We start from the raw sequence: 18720 nt of genomic DNA on the forward strand, positions 1-18720 counted from the left end.
TTGTTTTAGGACTAGCTCCATCTCCTGCTGGTTTGAAACCCTCTGCCACCCCATGCCCTCACACATCAAGCTTTATTGGAAGAATAATGAGGCTTTTTGTACAAATATGTGTTTACTTTTTTCATCCAAATAGGAATTTTCCTTTTTTGTTTAGGTTTGGTTTTTTTGTTTGTTTGTTTGCCAGTCCTGGGGCTTGAATTCAGGGCCTGAGCACTGTCCCTTAGCTGCTTTTGCTCAAGACCAGTGCTCTACCACTGGAGCCACAGCACCACTTCCAGCCTTTTCTGTTTATGTGGTGCTGAGGACTTGAACCCAGGGCTTCATGCATGCTGCTCTCAAGCGCTCTACCACTAAGCTACCTTCCCAGCCCAGATTATCTTTGCTTTAGTGGCACTTGTATAAACATTTTTGTGAAACTTCTCACAGTTGATGGACCTATTAAAGGTTGATTTCATGTTGTGAGACTTACCTAGTATTTAAAAAGAAAAAAAATCACTTTATATTGCCCATCATGATTACAGGTTTATTGATTATTTTCATATACTTTGATTTACTTCCCCCAATATGAAATCACTAAGTGATCAAGACTGGTTCCCTCTAAGGCTAGCTGAAAGTCTGCTATACAGTCTGAAGGCAGACTCAAGGAATCTTCAGCAGTTGTTCATACTTGAAGAATGAAATGCCTGGGACCTAAGCCCTAATACATGTGAAAGCAGAAGCCCATCGCCAGTAGATAAGTGTGTATATAATTTTTGATGATGTTGAAATTGTTGCTCATTTTCAACTTGTCAAAATATAATCATGTAATTAGTTCCGCAGTGTTCTCCAGTGTTTCACAATGAACATCTTTCCTGTTCTCTCTCATTGTGCTTACCTCTGCAGGTGAAGGTTGCTATTCTTAAATACATAGAAACTCTGGCCAAACAGATGGATCCAGGCGATTTTATAAATTCCAGTGAAACTCGACTGGCAGTGTCTCGGGTTATCACTTGGACCACAGAACCCAAAAGCTCTGATGTTCGGAAGGTGTGTTTTAATATGAGGTTTAGAAGATAAATTGGAAAGGCAAGTCAGTAGTTTTGGATTGCCAGTGAAGGTAGCTATTAGCCATTATTTACTAGTCTGTTGATAAACATAGGCATTTTATTTATCTCTGTTGGTAAGTAAGGACTTTCTATCATTGAAGATCAGCAGAAAAAATTGACATTTGGTCATGCAGGTAGTCAATCCTTTATCAAACTACTATATCTACCTATCCGTCTATCTACACGTGTGTGTGTGTCTGTGTGTGTGTGTGTCTGTGTGTGTGTGTGTAAACACATTCCTACATCAAGCTACTGCCTCTCTTATAGAAGCTACATTTGTCTGTCTTGGAGTAAATTATGTATCTTGTTTTTCAGTTGCCTGAGCTTTTGAAAAAGAAATTGTTAAATATCTGTTAATATTTTAGCATCTCTGCCATATATATGACTTATATTTTCCATATGCTCAAAAACATAGAAATTTTCTAGAAAGTTCCTTCCTAGACCCTCTTTCGTTATCACCTATTTATACAGAATTTCTCCTAACCCTGCTTATACAGATATCTTCCTTCAATTCAACATTTTCCCAAGACTTCTGGTCAATTCTTATCATTCATTTCTTATATCTACTTCTATTTATTCTTCTGTAGTAAATCATTTTTTTACTATTTGCTCCAACATCACCCAGAATATAAATCTGTGATCTTTATTTATAGTGATAAATAAGAGCAAGCGTACACAATTTTCTCAAGTATGGATGGATGAAGCATTCTGCATACTAGTAATGAAATAAGCCTCAGTAGTTTTAAGCAATAGAAACAACACAACGTATGTTCCTAGACCACAGTGGAATGAAATTAGAAGTCAGTAACAAAAAGAAATTTGGAAAATTAATGAATATATGAAATTTTAACTGCTCAATCCTAAATAATCAGTTGGTCAAAAAAGACATGAAAGAAAAATTAGAAAATGCTTTGAGAAGAATGAAAATGAGACATTATCTAGGAAAAATTATACTTATTACCTGACTTATGGAATTGTAATCCCTTTGTTCAATACCTTAATAGTAACAATAAAATTATATTTTTTAAAAATGAGGTCTTGACATACAAAAATGAAGCAGTGGATTGAGGGAGTTTTATCACTAACTTCATGCTTAAAATAAAATGAAGATCTTAATACCCTAATATACCACTTTAAGATACTGGATAAAGAAGTACAAAGCAAACCCAAAGCAACACTAAAGCTTGTTCTTTAGAAAATCAAGAAATTTGACACTTGAATACTGGTGGTTCATGCCTGTAATCCTAATTATTCAAGAAGTTGAGCCAGGCAATGGTGCCTCATACCTGTAATCCTAGCTATTCAAGAGGCTGAGATCTGAGGATTGTGGCTCAAAACCAGCACAGGCAGGAAAGTCTGTGAGACTATCACCAATAAACTACTCAAAAAAAGCCGGAAGTAACACTGTGGCTGAAGTAGTAGAACACTAGCCTTGAGCACAGAGAGCTCAGGAACAGTGTCAGGCCCAGTTCAAGCCCTAAGAGCAGCAAAAATAGAAGAAGAAGCTGAGATGAAATCAGTTGGAAAATAGCATAGGCAAAAAAGTCCCCAATAAATTAACAAAAATGAAGAGAAGAAAACTGACAAATATTTACTAGATTAGTCAAGAGAAAACAAAAAAAAATGCCATTTCTAATGAATGATAATGATCTAATTGATAATTTTAATGATAAGTGATATGACAAATATGTACTGTTAAAATCTAAAAATAAATTTTATATAATAGAATAGAGTGTAAAGGGCAGCTTTGATATTTAAAGGAACCTAAGTTGTCATGCACTATAGTGGAAAACCACTAGAGAATATCTCAAGCTGATAAAGTGTATAAGACTAGAGGCATGACTTAAGGGGTGCCTGATTAGCAAGAGAAAATTCTAGTCCTGACCAAAAAGGAAAATAATAATGTGTCAACCTATGAGTATCTAATCTTCAGAAAGGAAAGAAAATGAAGTGAGAAACTGGAGAACTAAAACATTGAGACTGAGAAACACAAAACCTTTTCTTTAATTTTGGTGCTTTTTGTTATTCATATATATTACTGTGACTTAAAATGAATTTTTATGTTAATTATAAAATTCATGTGGTAGAACAAATTTGACAAAAAGCATTAATAAAAAACTCAAGGGGCTGGGAAGGGGACTCAGTGGTAGAATGCTTGCCTTGCATGCATGAGGCCCTTGGTTCGATTCCTCAGCACCACAGAAACAGAAAAGGCCGGAAGTGGTGCTATGGTTCAAGTGGTAGAGTGCTATCCTTGAGAAGAAGACCTGAGGGACAGCACCCAGGCCCAGAGTTCAGACCCCACAGCCGACAAAAAGAAAGCTCAAAATACTAAAGCTATAGCAATTTATATCATATGATGTTAAATTAGAAACAAATAAGTCAATGAAACATTGAGGGCCAGAAACACTTACATCTACATGGAAGAGTCATGCATAAGGGTATCACTTCAAATCAAAAGAAAAGTATATACTTACTAGTAAATGGTTTGTATATCTGTGAGGGGACAACAGAAGCTTAATCTGTAAGCCAAAATAAACACTAGGTGAAGCAAACTATATTTTAACAACCATTAGTTAATTTGCTTAAGGTAATTTGAGATCCTTTCATTGTTGTAATTCTCACAGTATCATGAATTTTCATTTTTTTCATTTTTTTTTTTTTGGGTCCGGTGGTGGGGCCTGAACTCTGGGCCTGGGCGCTGTCCCTCAGCTCTTCAGCTCAAGGCTAGCGCTCTACCACTTGAACCACAGCGCCACTTCTGGCTTTTTTCTTTTTGCTTATGTGGTGCTGAGGAATCGAACCCAGGGCCTCATGCATGCAAGGCAAGCCCTCTACCATTGAGCCACCTTCCCAGCCCCTCGATTTTTTTTAATTTTTTATAGTTTCATTTTTTTATTTTACTTTGGAGCAATCCTTTAGGGAAAAAAAAAGCTTAACCATATAATTTTTTTTAAGTTTTTCTTTGTTGGTAATGGGGCTTGAACTCTGGTCCTGGGTGCTATCTCTCAGCTCTTCAGCTCAAATCAAGAACTCTACCACTTGAGCCACAGCATTCTGGTTTTCTGGTGATTAAGTGAAGGTAAGAGTTTCCTGCCCTGGCTGGCTTTGAATCATGATCCTCATATCTCAGCCTCCTGAGTAGCTAGGATTACAGACATGAGCCATTGGTGCCCCACTAAAAAAAAATACTTTTGATGTCCCAAAACATTTGTAAATTTTGATTTTTAAAATGCATTGGTAATATATACCCAAACAATGCATACTTTGTTTTTAATAAAAATAAATCTATGTTATACCATTTTCCCCTTTAGCAGCTTATTATATGCCTTTTTTTTTTCTTTTTTTCCTTTTTTGTTTTTTTTTTTTTTTTTTTTTTGTCTGTCTTGAGGCTTGCTCAGGGCCTGAGTATTGTCCCTGAGCTTTTACAATCAAGGTTAGTACTCTGCCACTTGAGCCCTAGCACTGCTTTTCGATTTCTGATGGTTAATTGGAGATAGAGAGTCTCACAGGCTGGGTGCTAATAACTCAAGCCTGTAATCCTAGCTACTCAGGAGGCAGAGATCTGAGGATTGAGATTCAAAGCCAGCCCTGGCAGGAAAGTCCCTGAGACACTCTTATCTCCAATTAAATACCAGAAAACTGGAAGTAGCCCTGTGGCTCAAAATGGTAGAACACTAGCCTTGAGCTGAAGAGCTCAGGGACAGCACCCAGGCCCAGAGTTCAAGCCCCACAACCAACAAAGAAAAAACAAATCTCACAGACTTCACTGCCTGGGCTGGCTTGGGACCACAATCCTTAGATCTAGCTCAACCTCCTAAGGAGCTAGGATTACCTGCATGAGCCACCATGGCAACTAGCCCTTTCTTAATTTATGCTTAAAAGCTACACTGTCTTCCAAGAATTTACTGTGTAATGCTCCTTTTTTTTTTTCAATATAATGATTCCATTGTTGTATAATAAGATATTATGAAGTCTGGCACCGTAGCTCACGCCTCTAGTCATAGCTACTCAGGAAGCTGAGATTTGAGGATCACAGTTCAAAGCCAGCCCAGGCAAGAAAGTCTGTGAAACTTTTTTTTTTGCTTTTTTCTTTTTTTTTTTGGGTCCAGTCGTGGAGCCTGAACTCTGGGCCTGGGAACTGTCCCTCAGCTCTTCGGCTCAAGGCTAGCGCTCTACCACTTGAGCCACAGTGCCACTTCCAGCTTTTTTTTCTTTATGCTTATGTGGTGCTGAGGAATCGAACCCAGGGCGTCAGGCATGCAAGGTAAGCGCTCTACCACTGAACCACCTTCCCAGCCCATCTGTGAGACTCTTATCTCCAATAAATCACCAGAAAACTGGAAGTGGCATTGTGGCTCAAGTGGTAGAGTGCTCGCCTTGAACCGAAGAGTGCAGGGAAAGCCCACATACTTTTGCTTTAGTTTTCCTAGCAAATGATTTATAAGGAGAAAAAAGATGGCTATATGAAACCTATCCAGAAGAAATTAATACTTTACTTTCTTTCTCAATATGCAATTCTTAAATTAGTATAAAATATCCAGTCTTCTCTCAAGCAGATGAACTAAAAAACATTGAGGGGCTGGGAAGGTGGCTCAATGGTAGAGCGCTTGCCTTGCATGCATGAGGCCCTGGGTTTGATTCCTCAGTATCACATAAGCAAAAAGAAAAAAGCCAGAAGTGGCACTAGCCTTGAGCTGAAGAGCTGAGGGACAGCGCCCAGGCTCAGAGTTTAAGCCCCACGACCGACAAAAAAAAAAAAAAAAAGATCATAGAAGTCTTAGGTTTTTGTAGAATGAAGTCCGAGAAAGTCCATTTGGATACAAATCATGTGAACACACACCATTTGACTCTCTTCTCTAAACTAAGTTGTAAAATCAATTTTTCTCTACCTTTTTTGTTCCCATTTCTAATAAAACATACTTTCACTAGCTTGAATGTATTTTGGGGGGGGGGGGTCACGTCGTGGGGCCCGAACTCTGGGTCTGGGCACTGTCCCTCAGCTCTTCAGCTCAAGGCTAGCGCTCTCCTGCTTGAGCCACGGCGTCACTTCCGGCTTTTTTCTTTTTGCTTATGAGATGCTGAGGAATCAAACCCAGGACCTCATGCATGCAAGGCAAGCGCTCTACCACTGAGTCACCTTCCCAGCCCCTCAATGTATTTTTTTAGTTCATCTGTTTGAGAGAAGACTGGATATTCTACACTAACTTAAGAATTGCATATTGAGAAAGAAAATAAAGTATTAATTTCTTCTGGATAGGTTTCATATAGCCATCTTTTTTCTCCTTATAAATCATTTGCTAGGAAAACTAAAGTAAAAGTATGTATTGACAAAAAAAAAAATGGAAAGTGTTTGTTTAACTTTAATCATTTAACTTTAATCATTAACTTTAATCACTTTTTTTTTTTTTTTGACTGTCATGAGGCTTGAACTCTGGCCCTGGGCACTGTCCCTCAGTTCTTGAGCTCAAAGCAAATGCTCTACCACTTGAGCCACAGTGCCACTTCCAGTTTTCTGGTAGTTTATTGGAGATAAGAGTCTCACAGAGTTTCCTGCCTGAGCTGGCTTTGAATCTTGATCCTCAGATCTCAGCCTCCTGAGTAGCTAGGATTATAGGCATGAACCACCAGTGCCTGGCCTGTAACACATTTTGAACATAGTTCAAAAAATGTGATGATCCTTTTCTGGTTCATAAGCGTGATTAGTGAGTTCTGACGAGCTTGCATGACATGTGCCTCCCTCTAAGTCTTGTTACGATCTGAGCACATGACCCATCTCAAATGGGGGGAAAAAGTGGTGGCTTTGCAAGCATAGCTCAGGTGTTAGAGTGCCTTCTTAGCAAGCGTGAGGCCCTGGTTTCAAGCCCTGCTACTGCGACGCAAATGAGTGAAATATAGGAATATATATATACATATATATATATATGTACTTAAAAAATAAGTATGAAAGCAAAAGCAAATAAAAATATGCCAGTTACTGGTGACTCATGCCTGTAATCCTACTGACTCTGGAGGCTGAGTTCTGAGGATGTAGTTCAAAGTCCTGGGCAGGAAAGGCTAGGAGATTTCTTTTTTCTTTTTTTTAAATACTTCTTTATTGTAAAAATAATGTACAGAGGGGTTACAGTTACATGAGCAAAGTAATGAGTACATTTCCTATCAAGCATTGTTACCTCCTCCTTTGTTTTTCCCCTACCATCCCTTCCATCGCACAACTATACTCCCCCCTCAGTCCCCCCACCTAAATTGTAAAGTTTGTTTTTCAACATAGTGTTTTGTATATCTCATTGTTACAATGGGTCAACCTGTATCCCTATTTAAACATTTTGTTTTTTCCCTTCCTCTCCCCAAATTAGAGAAGTATATATGCAAGATGCAGGGCACCGACATCAAATACAGTGAAAACAGGGGATATACCATGGGGGAGCAACATACAAAAAAAAACAGTAAAAGCACGTGGTACATTATAAATACATTAGGAACAATATCAAGAAAGAAAAAACTACTTATGTCCCTATCTTGGGGTTCATTTCACTTAGCATCATCTTATCTGGTCATATATACATAGCTTTTGACCTTTTCTGCTTGTCCCAGACATATACTAGTTATTGCAAATAAGGGAAACCATAGGACCTATGTTTCTTTGGGCCTGGCTTACTTCACTTAATATAATGTTTTCCAAGTCTTTCCATTTCCTAACAAATAGGGCGATATCATTCTTTCTGATGGAGGCATAGAATTCGTGTGTGTGTGTGTGTGTGTGTGTGTGTGTGTGTGTGTGTGTGTGTGTGTGTGTGTGTGTGTGTGTGTGTGTGTGTGTAACACATTTTCTTGATCCATTCATCTCCTAAGGGGCATCTGGGTTGGTTCCATATCTTAGCTATGGTAAATAATGCTGCAGTAAACATAGTTGTGCTGGTGGCTTTAGTATGGTCTTGTTTGTGATCATTTGGGTAAATGTCCAAAAGTGGGATTGCTGGGTCATAGGAAGCTTCTTATCTCCAGTGAAGTCAAGCTGTGACTTAAGTGGTAGAGTTCTAGCCTTGAGCAAAAAAGCTCAAGGATAACACCTAGAACCTGAGTTAAAGCCCCAGGGTAGAACAAATAAATAAATATATCTTCCTTTTTGTTGAAAATAAGGTCAAGCTTTTTGTTTGACTATCATAGAAAGAAATGTGAGACAAGATAATGATCACCTATGAGTAATCAAAATACATTCATCTTCTTTTTTTTCTTATGCTTTTATTTTTTAGGCAGCACAATCAGTGCTGATTTCTTTATTTGAACTTAATACCCCAGAGTTTACAATGTTATTAGGAGCTTTACCAAAAACTTTTCAAGATGGTGCTACCAAACTTCTTCATAATCACCTTCGAAATGCTGGCAATGGAACGCAGGTATTTATTTCTTGGTTATAGGATGATAGTATAGTTGACTTAACAATAATTGCTTTATTTTATATAAAGCAAACTGATCCTAGTATATAATTGGGCACATGCATTTAGCAGCATTTCCTGGCAGACATAAATAGTATCGGAGAAAACTATCCATTAAGCCTTTCTTGTTTGTATTAAAATTTGTGTATGTAAGGTCGTGGTAAACAGTGATCAGGGTATGAATAGGAAAATCACATGTGAGCAGAATACAGATGAGGTCCTAGCTTTGGAAGCCTTTAGAACATTGGGATATACTCTCAAGATGAAGCAATTCTTTTTTTTTTTTTTTTTTTTTTGGCTGGGGGTGGGGAGTCAGTCATGGGGCCTAAACTCTGGGCCTAGGCACTGTCCCTCAGCTCTGCAGCTCAAGGCTAGCACCCTACCACTTGAGCAGCACCACTTCCGGCTTTTTCTGCTTATGTGGTACTCAGAAATCTAGCCCAGGGCCTCTGCATTCAAGGTAAGCACTTTACCACTGAGCCAACTTCCCAGCCCATGAAGCAATTCTTCTTTGAATATTAGCAAGGATGATTCATTCAGGGCTAACAAAGTTCTAAGTAGGTATCATTAAGTGATTATAGGCTTATCAATCCATGTGTACATGAATACATAGGACTTTGTTCTGAGAAATTTAAGGTCTGAGAAAGTGAAGCATTATAAAGATGTGTGTAATTTACATACTATACATAAAGAATTGGCTGAAGTTTTAAAAAGAGAGACCTTTAATAACAGGTAAAGGAGAATGTAGTTGCAATTGATGTGATAGGGTTATGGTAACGTTTGATAGTTAAAAGTAACCTGAGAATAATTTCTTGAGAAACAAAACCACATTTCATTTTAAAACAAGAGTACCAAGTATAAGGCCCTTGAGTTCAAACTCTAGGTATACGAAAGAATTTTTTTAATGAATAAAGAAAAGAAGAGGTGTGGGAAGGTGGCTTAGTGGCAGAGTGCTTGCCTTGCATACATGAGGCCCTGGATTCGATTCCTCAGCACCAATAAGCAGAAAAAGCCAGAAGTAGCTCTGTGGCTCGAATGGTAGAGTGCTAACCTTGAGTTGAAGAGCTGAGGGATAGTGCCCAGGCCCAGACTTCAGGCCCACAACCGCCAAGAAAGAAAGAAAAGAAGAAGTGTTGATTCATTATGTCTTTAGAAGTAGACAATATAACATGGTCAATTTTACTTTGTGTCTTTTTGAAAAACCTTTGTAGACTCAGAAAGAATAAAATTTGGTTATTAGTAGTGGTTAAAAGAAGACAGTTGAAGCTGGGCACCAGTGGCTCATGCCTGTAATCCTAGCTCCTCAGGAGGCTGAGATCTGAGGATCATAGTTCAAAGCCAGCCTGGGCAGGAAACTCCATGAGCATCTTATCTCCAATTACCACCAGAAAACCAGAAGTGGCGCTATGGCTCAAGCAGTAGAGCACTCACCTCGAACTGAAGAGCTCAGGGACAGGTCCCAGGCCCAGAGTTCAAGCCCCTCGACTGGCCAAAAGAAAAAAAAAAAAAATTGACTAAGACAGGAAAATTACTTAAAATTTTTAGTTTAGGATTCTGTTGATACCCAAGAGAATGTATGTTAATATTTGAGAGAAAGAAGCAGGTATAAAGAGAAAAGGTTCAAAGTATTAATTTTAAAATAGACATTTTTCTACCCTAAAATCAGACATAAATACTTGGGTATTTAAAGCATTAGCCTATTATAATATTGACTTATTCATATGGTTTTATATCATGACTGTATAGCATCCCTAAGAGCCTGGCTTGTCATATGTTAATATGTACTTGACTTTTTCCATCAGAGTTCCATGGGAAGTCCTTTGACAAGACCAACACCTCGATCACCAGCCAACTGGTCCAGTCCTCTTACATCTCCTACCAATACATCACAGAACACTTTATCTCCAAGGTAACAGAAGGATAATTTGCAGCTGTGTGCTGCTGTTCCATGCCTGTAATCGTACTCAGGATGCTGAGATATGAGGATCAAGATTTGTAGGCAGCCCAAGCAGACTAAGTGACTCATATCCAATTAGCCAGCAAAAAGCCAGAAGAGGTATAGCCCAAGTGATAAGCATGCCAACCTTGAGTGAAAAAGCTAATAAGCAAGAGCTCTTGTCTCTTTGAGTTCTAACACCAGAACCTTAACACACACAAAAAAGAATTTTCAATCATGTTTTATGTTTACCTGTTCTAGAAAGGAATATGTTGATGTAATGCCAGTCACTTTCCACTTGACTTAAAGGTCTTAGAAAGTTAGAAGTGCCAACAATTTTAAGGGTATTCCAAAGGCAACCCTTTAAATGAATAATATAGGATATGGATGTTTTTGAAGGGATAAGGAGCTGAAACAGCTTCTGTTTTCTTAAATTACATAGTTCTATTTCCAGAATGGTATGTAATCTAATAATTTATAAATTGTGTCATTTATATCATAATGCTCAATTTAAATGATAAGGTCAATTTTGATGGATATTTAGATCTAATATTGACCTAAGGCCTCTAAAAGTTGATGAGTGGCAAGTAAGCTTATATGCAAAGTATTAAAACAGGGAAGAATGGGGCAGGGTAAAATATATAATGAATATATCATTGTATGATATATACATACTTCTGAGGAAAAAAAACTTACTGGAAGATTGGTCTTTAATACAAAATGTGAGAGAGATAGTTATGAGAAATATAAACTATATTTAAGATTTAAGTTCAGGAATAACTAATAGATGAATATCTTCTCCTGGCCTCTTGAGAAATGATTGCATATTAACCTCATATTTATTATTAATGAGTTTGATTTTTGTTCTTACTCATACACCATTAAAATTACAAGATATAGCCAGGCACCAGTGGCTCACTTCTCTAATCCTATCTACTCAGGAGGCTGAGACCTGAGGATCTTGGCTCAAAGCCAGTCTTGGCAAAAAAGTCTATGAGACACTTAACTGGAGATTCCAGTTAAGCATCAAAAAAGCCCAAAATAGTGCTAACCTTAAGCACAAAAGTTCAGGGACACTCCCAGGCCCTGAGTTCAGGTTCCATGACTGGCACAAAAAAGTAATAATAATTTAGGGGATGACATATAACTGTCCAAGAAAGAAAAATATATTAAAAACTTAGCCAGGTACCAATGGGTCACACCTGTAATCCTAGCTTCAGGAGACTGAGATCTGAGAATAGCAGTTTGAAGCCAACCCAGGAAGACAAATCCAAGAAACTCAAATACCCAACAAAATGCTAGCAGTAGAAATATGGTTCAAGTGGTACAACTCCAACCTTGAACAAAAAGAGAAGCAAGAATATAAGGCCTTGAGGTCAAGCCCAATACTGGTACCAAAAAAGTATATATATATATATATATATATATATAATTATTGTCGGGGCTGGGAATGTGGCTTAATGGTAGAGTGTTGCCTAGCATGCATGAAGCCCTGGGTTTGATTCCTCAATTCTACATAAACAGAAAAATCTGGAAGTGGTGCTGTGGCTTAAGTGATAGAGTGCTAGCCTTGAGCAAAAGAAGCTCAGGGACAGTGCCTAGGCTCTTGAGTTCAAGCCCCATAAATTATTATTATTGTCTAGGTTATGTGTTATATATACGTGATAATTCTGGTGGTAAAATTGTAGCCTTAGTTGAACTTCAAATTTTGATTATAGAATTCATTTCATTAATATTTTTGTTGTGTTAAAAATTTTCTGCTTTCTTGCAAGTTTGTTTAAATACATCAATTCCTCTTCTACCATTATTGAGTTAATCATGGGATCATCAAACTTTCGATAAAGGTCAAACTGGCTTTTCAGCCAGGTGGTCTTCGTAGTCATTACTTAACTGTACTGTTGTGGTTTGAAAACATTCACAGGCAATAAATAAGCATGACTGTGATCTGAAAAAAGCCTGATTTATAGTGAGATTCAGATATCTTTATAATTTTCATATTCATTTGCTTTTTCAGCCATTTAAAACTATAATAAACATTCTTAGCTTTCAGTTCATCTATAGCTTACTGACCTCCGGTTAATCAGAACTTTTTGTTGGTGGTGGAGTGCTTCCCTTGTGCTGAAGAGCTGAGGGACAGTGCCCAGGCCCAGCATTCAAGCCCCATGACTGACACACACACACAAAAAAAGAGCTATACTTCTCATGTCATTGTAAGCCATTCATAGTTGAGGTTATGAGACGATGTACATTCATCATTTATAGCTGCCATGTTTTATTTTGCTAATTATGCTTTGTTGAATATGCATTTTCTAACCTAGTCTATAAATTCCCTATGTAATTTCAAATGTGTCTATATTTTAAATCATCCATGAAAATTAGCGTTAATTTTTTCCACAGTGCATTTGACTATGACACAGAAAACATGAACTCTGAAGACATTTATAGTTCTCTTAGAGGAGTCACTGAGGCAATCCAGAGTTTCAGCTTCCGCAGTCAAGAGGACATGAGTGAGCCACTGAAAAGGGACCCTAGAAAAGACGATGGTGACTCCGTAAGTATTTAAATGTTCTTACATTATAGATTGTTTCAGTTACGTGTGTTTTTTAACTTTGCTTCCTGTCATTTTCATATATAGTTTTCCAGTGATCAGTTATTCCACATGCTAGGCACAATTTTAGATCTTAGATTTGCAAGACTTTGTCACTGCAACTGTTAATTTATGTAGAGATAATCACTGTGGAGTTTTACTTTAGAATGTGCCTTAGAGCATATCTAGGATGCATGAGGTCCTAGATTGAATCTCTAGCACCAAAAAGTATCAAAATCCCATCTGTTGGTGTAGTCAGGGAAGGAACTCCCCTCTCAGGAGGTGATATTTGTAAAAAGACTTGAATCAAACCACATAAAACATAGAGGACAATTTTATGAAAGAATTAGCAAGATCCAAGGCAGATAGGCAGCTTTTATACTTGAAGGAAGCCAGAATAGTTGATGCATAATTAAAGAATTTGGGCCACAACACATGAATTGAGTCTTTTTTTCTAGTACAAGACATAGCATACTAGAGAATGCTAGGCAGTTGCTCTACCTCTGATGTACACAGCCAGCATCACATGACTTACAATTAAAAGAATTTAGATTTTTTTTCACTATAATTATATTAATAGTGATTTGACTCATTAGTTTATGTGTCTTCATTTTAGAATATTATAACCCATTTTTCTGGCATGTTATTTGTTTAATTAGTTACTTCTACCATTATCCAAAAATGATTTCTTTTATTGTTTTTTGGGTTTTTGTTAGGGCCTGGGCCCAGTCCCTGAGCTTTTGTTCCTCAAGGCTAGCACTCTGCCACTTTGAGCCATAGCACCACTTACAGTTTTCTGGTAGTTATTTGAAGATAAGAGTCTCACAGATTTTTCTGCTTAAGCTTGCTTCAAACTGCTAGCCTCGGATCTCAGCCTCCTGAGTTGCTAAGATTACTGGTGTGAGCCACCCCGTGCCCTGCCCAGCCTGTTGTTTGTTTGTGTATGTGTTTGTTTGTGGTTACCACTGCTACTACTTAGACTTTATTAAAGCAACCCCCACACTGGAATTTGTTCTTTCTAAGTGTTTACAGATCTGCAGAATACAAGAGTTTTCAGCACATCTCCAAAGGGCTCCCTCCTCTGCTGTCCTGACTTCTTTGCCCTATGCCTATCTGGCAGAGATGGCTATGTAGTGGCCTAGTTCACAGACTAAAACCATCTTACCTACTACTCATATCTGAGGTTCCCTATCCTAAGAACCCTCATGTTCTTGGTTCATTTTCTACTCCCTCTTTCTTTCATAATGCTCCTTAAGTTGTCTACATGTTTCTCAGTGCAAACTTTACCATCTGAGCAACTCCTGCCTTCCCTGACACAGTCTAATAAAGTAGATTGATCTTCTTCTACAAAAGAACAACACCCTATCACTGCTTAATTTACATCCAGAGACCTCAAGTAGTAGATTCTGACAGAATTGAATTCAAATCCCATGTCTAGGCAGTTATTACCTAGGTTATTTCTAAGCCTGTGTCTTCATGAAGAAAATAGGGATCCTACTGACTGAACTGACTACCTTCAGTGTTGTGAGTGTGATACATCATATGACACCATACAGCCCAGCCCTCTCTCCCAAGGTCTACCTCACACTTGACCCTGTTTTAGATCTTTTCCTGTCTTAGCTCAGCAAACCTAAACAGAAGAATTGTGCTTGATTCTCCTTTATTCCTCTTTCCTTTTCATTCTCCATATCCAACATGTCTAGAAATCTGTTGGCCTTACCTTTGGAACATATCCAGAATCTAACCACTTCTCACCACTGCCTGTCTGATTCAAGCCATCATCACCAAGTCTCACTTAAATTATTAATCAATTATTATTGATTCTGCCTTGGCCTCCTATAGTCTCCTCTTATTCCTCCTTTACATACAAATTTAGAGTAGATCCCTATTTGCTTCTTTGTGGCCTCATCTCCCACTATTGATTTCTCTGTCATTGCCACCATGCCCTTACTTACTATTCCAGGAAATTTCACTGGTTATATCTCTGCCTCGGGCCTTTTATTAGCTGTTCTGTCTGCTTGGAGCAGTCTTACTTTAAGATCACTGTATAGCTAATTAATTTCCCTCCAATCTTCACTTTAACGTTTTCTCAATGAAATCTGATGACTGTTTGTTCCTTCTTCCCCTCCCAGCACTAGAGATCCTTTTGTTCTGTTTTTCCTATAAATAAATCACCTTCTACCATTCCACATACTTTACTCACTCTTCAAGCTTTTTTATTGTTTCAGACCCTCCACTAGATATAAATTTCATGAGGGTAGATATCATTCTCTCTTTTGTTCATTGGTCTATTCCCAGTGTAAGAAAAATACCTGGCGTCTGGGTAGATAGACAGTAAATGTTTAGAGAATATTTTTTAAATGCCTAGCAAATGGCTTAAACTAAAGTTGTTCTGTAGTTGGTGGTGATAGTGATACTTGTGATTCTAAACATTTTGATACTTGTGTATGTGATTTAGTGTTACTACTGGTATTTAAGCTAGTACATTAATGGGCCAACTGTATTGGCATCCCTCCAAAAGGTATCCAGGCCCTTTAGACCTTTCCTAAAAACAGGCCTTTAAAAAAAAAGGTTGAGGGGGGCTGGGAAGGTGGCTCAGTGATAGAGCACTTGCCTTGCATGCTCGAGGCCCTGGGTTCGATTCCTCAGCCCCACATAAGCAAAAAGAAAAAAGCCGGAAGTGGCGCTGTGGCTCAAGTGGTAGAGCGCTAGCCTTGAGCTGAAGAGCTGAGGGACAGCGCCCAGGCCCAGAGTTCAGGCCCCACGACCGGACCAAAAAAAAAAAAAAGGTTGAGGGAGTCCAGGTGCCGGTGGCTCATGCATGTAATCCTAGCTACTCAGGAGGCTGAGATCTGAGGATCGCAATTCAAAGCCAGCCCAGGCAGGAAAGTCCATGAGACTCTTATCTCCAGTAAACTACTAGAAAACCAGAAGTGGCTCTGTGGCTCTTGTGTAGAGCGCTTACCTGGAGCTGAAGAGCTCAGGGACAGAGTTCAAGCCCCACAACTGACTAAAAAGGGAGAAGGGGGGGAGGGCAGGGCTTGCTTTTTTTTTTTTTTTTTTTTTTTTTGCTATTCCTGGGGCTTGAACTCTGGGCCTGGGCCTGGGTGCTGTCTCTAAGCTTCTTCTGCTCAAGATGAGCCCTCTACCACTTGAACCACAGTGCTACTTCCCGCTTTTTTGAGTTTTGGAGATAAGAGTCTCACAGAGTTTCCTGCCCAGGCTGGCTTCAAACCACAATCCTCAAATCTCAGCCTCCTGAGAGGCTAGGATTGCAGGCATGAGCCACAGCACCCAACAAAAAGTGTTTTCTTAAACTTTGTTGATATGCTGTCATTATATAACTTAAGAACTACCTACTAGGGGCTAGGAAGGTGGCTCAGTGGTAGAGCACTTGCCTTGCATGCCTGAGGCCCTGGGTTCGATTCCTCAGCACCAAATAAGAAAAAAGAAAAAAGCCAGAAGTGGCGCTGTGGCTCAAGTGGTAGAGCGCTAGCCTTGAGCTGAAGAGCTGAGGGACAGCGCCCAGGCCCAGAGTTCAGGCCCCACGACCAGACCCAAAAAAAAAAAAAGAACTACCTACTACATTACTAATGAAAGTCCTCTGTCTTTAGTGAGCATGAGAAGCTATTGCTAATTTATTTTATTTAAGGGAACCATTCACAAGAAAACTAACATCTCTGGAGGCCCTGTTCTTCTGTACTTCTTATTTGCCCTCACAGCTATGATTTCTTTACATCTTTGCGATAAGCTTTTTCATTTTTAATATAAAATTCAGCTCATTGTTTGAAATTTTTGTTCAGCTGACTCAACTTTCTTCTTAGCCTTTTAGACAGTTTTTTTAAGTGAGGGAAGCTATTTAAGTGATCTAAGTTTTTATGCCTTTACAGAATGTTTTTTAAGTGATTTAAGATATTTAAATGATCTAACTTTTTATGTCTTCTATTTATCAATAGATGTGTGGTGGTCCTGGTGTGGCGGACCCAAGAGCCGGAGGCGATGCAACTGACTCAAGCCAAACAACTATTGATAATAAAGCATCATTGCTCCACTCCATGCCTGCTCACTCTTCTCCACGATCTCGAGACTACAATCCCTATAACTATTCGGATAGCATCAGCCCCTTCAACAAATCTGCCCTCAAGGAAGCCATGTTTGATGATGATGCTGACCAGTTTCCTGATGGTATGTTCTGGCTCAAGCTGCTACTTGCTGATTTTAGAACTCCTGGATCATATAATTCTGTTCTTAACTTTTTTTTTTTGTCGGTCGTGGGCCTTGAACTCTGGGCCTGAGCACTGTCCCTCAGCTCTTCAGCTCAAGGCTAGTGCTCTACCACTTGAGCTACAGCACCACTTCCGGTTTTCTGGTGGTTTATTGGAGATAAGAGTTTCACAGACTTGGGGCTGGGAAGGTGGCTCAGTGGTAGAGTGCTTGCCTTGCATGCCTGAGGCCCTGGGTTCGACTCCTCAGCACCAAATAAGCAAAAAGAAAAAAACCAGAAGTGGCGCTGTGGCTCAAGTGGTAGAGCGCTATCCTTGAGCTGAAGAGCTGAGGGACAGCACTCAGGTCCAGAGTTCAGGCCCCATGACTGGACCCAAAAAAAAGTGTTTCACAGACTTTCCTGCCCGGCCTGGCTTTGAACCTCGATCCTCAGATCCCAGCCTCCTGAGTAGCTAGGATTACAGGTGTGAGCAACCGGCATCTGGCTTCTGTTTTTAACATTTTGAGTAACTCTTAGACTGTTTTCTATAAAACTGTAGTGTTTTACATTCCCAACAGTTGTGCACAGAGTACCAGTTTCTCCACATTCTTATATTTTCTGTGTGTCTGTTTTGAGTTCTTCTGTTTGTTTTTAAGAGGGGCTGTACTAGCATTTGAACTCACTTCCTCTTGCTTACATTCATACACTGTACTACTAGAGCCACTCCCACCCTTTTGGTTTGTTTTTGTTTAATAGTCGCTGTAATAATGAAGATGAAGGTGAATCTCCTTGTAGTTCTGAATTGTTTCCCTAATGGATCATGTAGAACTTTTTTTAATATTTATAGTCATTTGCTTATTACCTTTGGAGAAATGTCTATTCAGGTCCTCTACCCAGTTTATGAAAAGATTGTTTTTGTTTCTGAATTGTAGGAATTGTCTATTCTAGATAATTCTGTATTAGACATATGATTTGTATAATTCCCCTTATTCTGTGGTATTGTTTATGTGTGTGTGTGTGTGTATGTGTATGTGTGTGTTTGCGCACATGTATGCACGCATATGTCTGTAAACTCAAGGCCTTCTTCTCTTGCTGGGCTTTTTTTGTTCATAGCTGGAGCTCTACCACTTGAACCTAGCCTCCAGTCCAGTTTTTTCCTAGTTAATTGGGGATAGAGTTCCATGGGCTTTTCTGACCTCACTATGATCCTCAGATCTCAACCTCCAGAGTAACTAATATTAAGGCTTGAGCCACTAGCACCTCTTTTTTTGGCTGGTCCTGGGGCTTGAATTTAGAGCCTGGGTACTGTCCCTAAGTTTCTTTGTGATCAAGGCTAGTGCTCTACCATTTGAGCCACAGTGCCACTTCCAGCTTTTTTGAGTAGTTTATTGCAGATAAGATTCTCATAGGGACTTTTGCTCAGGCTGGCTTCGAACCACAATTCACTTTAAGTAAATTGTTTTTATATAATA

At 38.9% G+C, this 18720-nt stretch overlaps 1 protein-coding gene and 1 non-coding gene across 11 annotated transcripts in view; both read left to right on the forward strand.

Annotated features, from left to right (window-relative positions):
• Clasp2 (cytoplasmic linker associated protein 2) overlaps positions 1 to 18720 on the forward strand; it is a 209233-nt gene that overhangs the window by 171198 nt on the left and 19315 nt on the right. For all 10 annotated transcript variants that reach the window (XM_042666378.1, XM_042666383.1, XM_042666381.1 and 7 more), the window contains 5 exons: positions 883 to 1026; positions 8339 to 8482; positions 10324 to 10430; positions 12855 to 13008; positions 17001 to 17229. In XM_042666378.1, coding sequence (XP_042522312.1) covers positions 883 to 1026; positions 8339 to 8482; positions 10324 to 10430; positions 12855 to 13008; positions 17001 to 17229 — 778 coding nt within the window. The remainder of the gene's footprint in view (positions 1 to 882; positions 1027 to 8338; positions 8483 to 10323; positions 10431 to 12854; positions 13009 to 17000; positions 17230 to 18720) is intronic.
• Positions 6763 to 6867, forward strand: LOC122096173. The gene has a single exon (XR_006145265.1). It is a non-coding gene; the product is annotated as a small nucleolar RNA U13 (small nucleolar RNA).

The sequence above is a fragment of the Dipodomys spectabilis genome, unplaced genomic scaffold (genome assembly GCF_019054845.1).
Source record: "Dipodomys spectabilis isolate Male_0828 unplaced genomic scaffold, ASM1905484v1 ptg000365l, whole genome shotgun sequence".
Lineage (NCBI taxonomy): Eukaryota > Metazoa > Chordata > Mammalia > Rodentia > Heteromyidae > Dipodomys > Dipodomys spectabilis.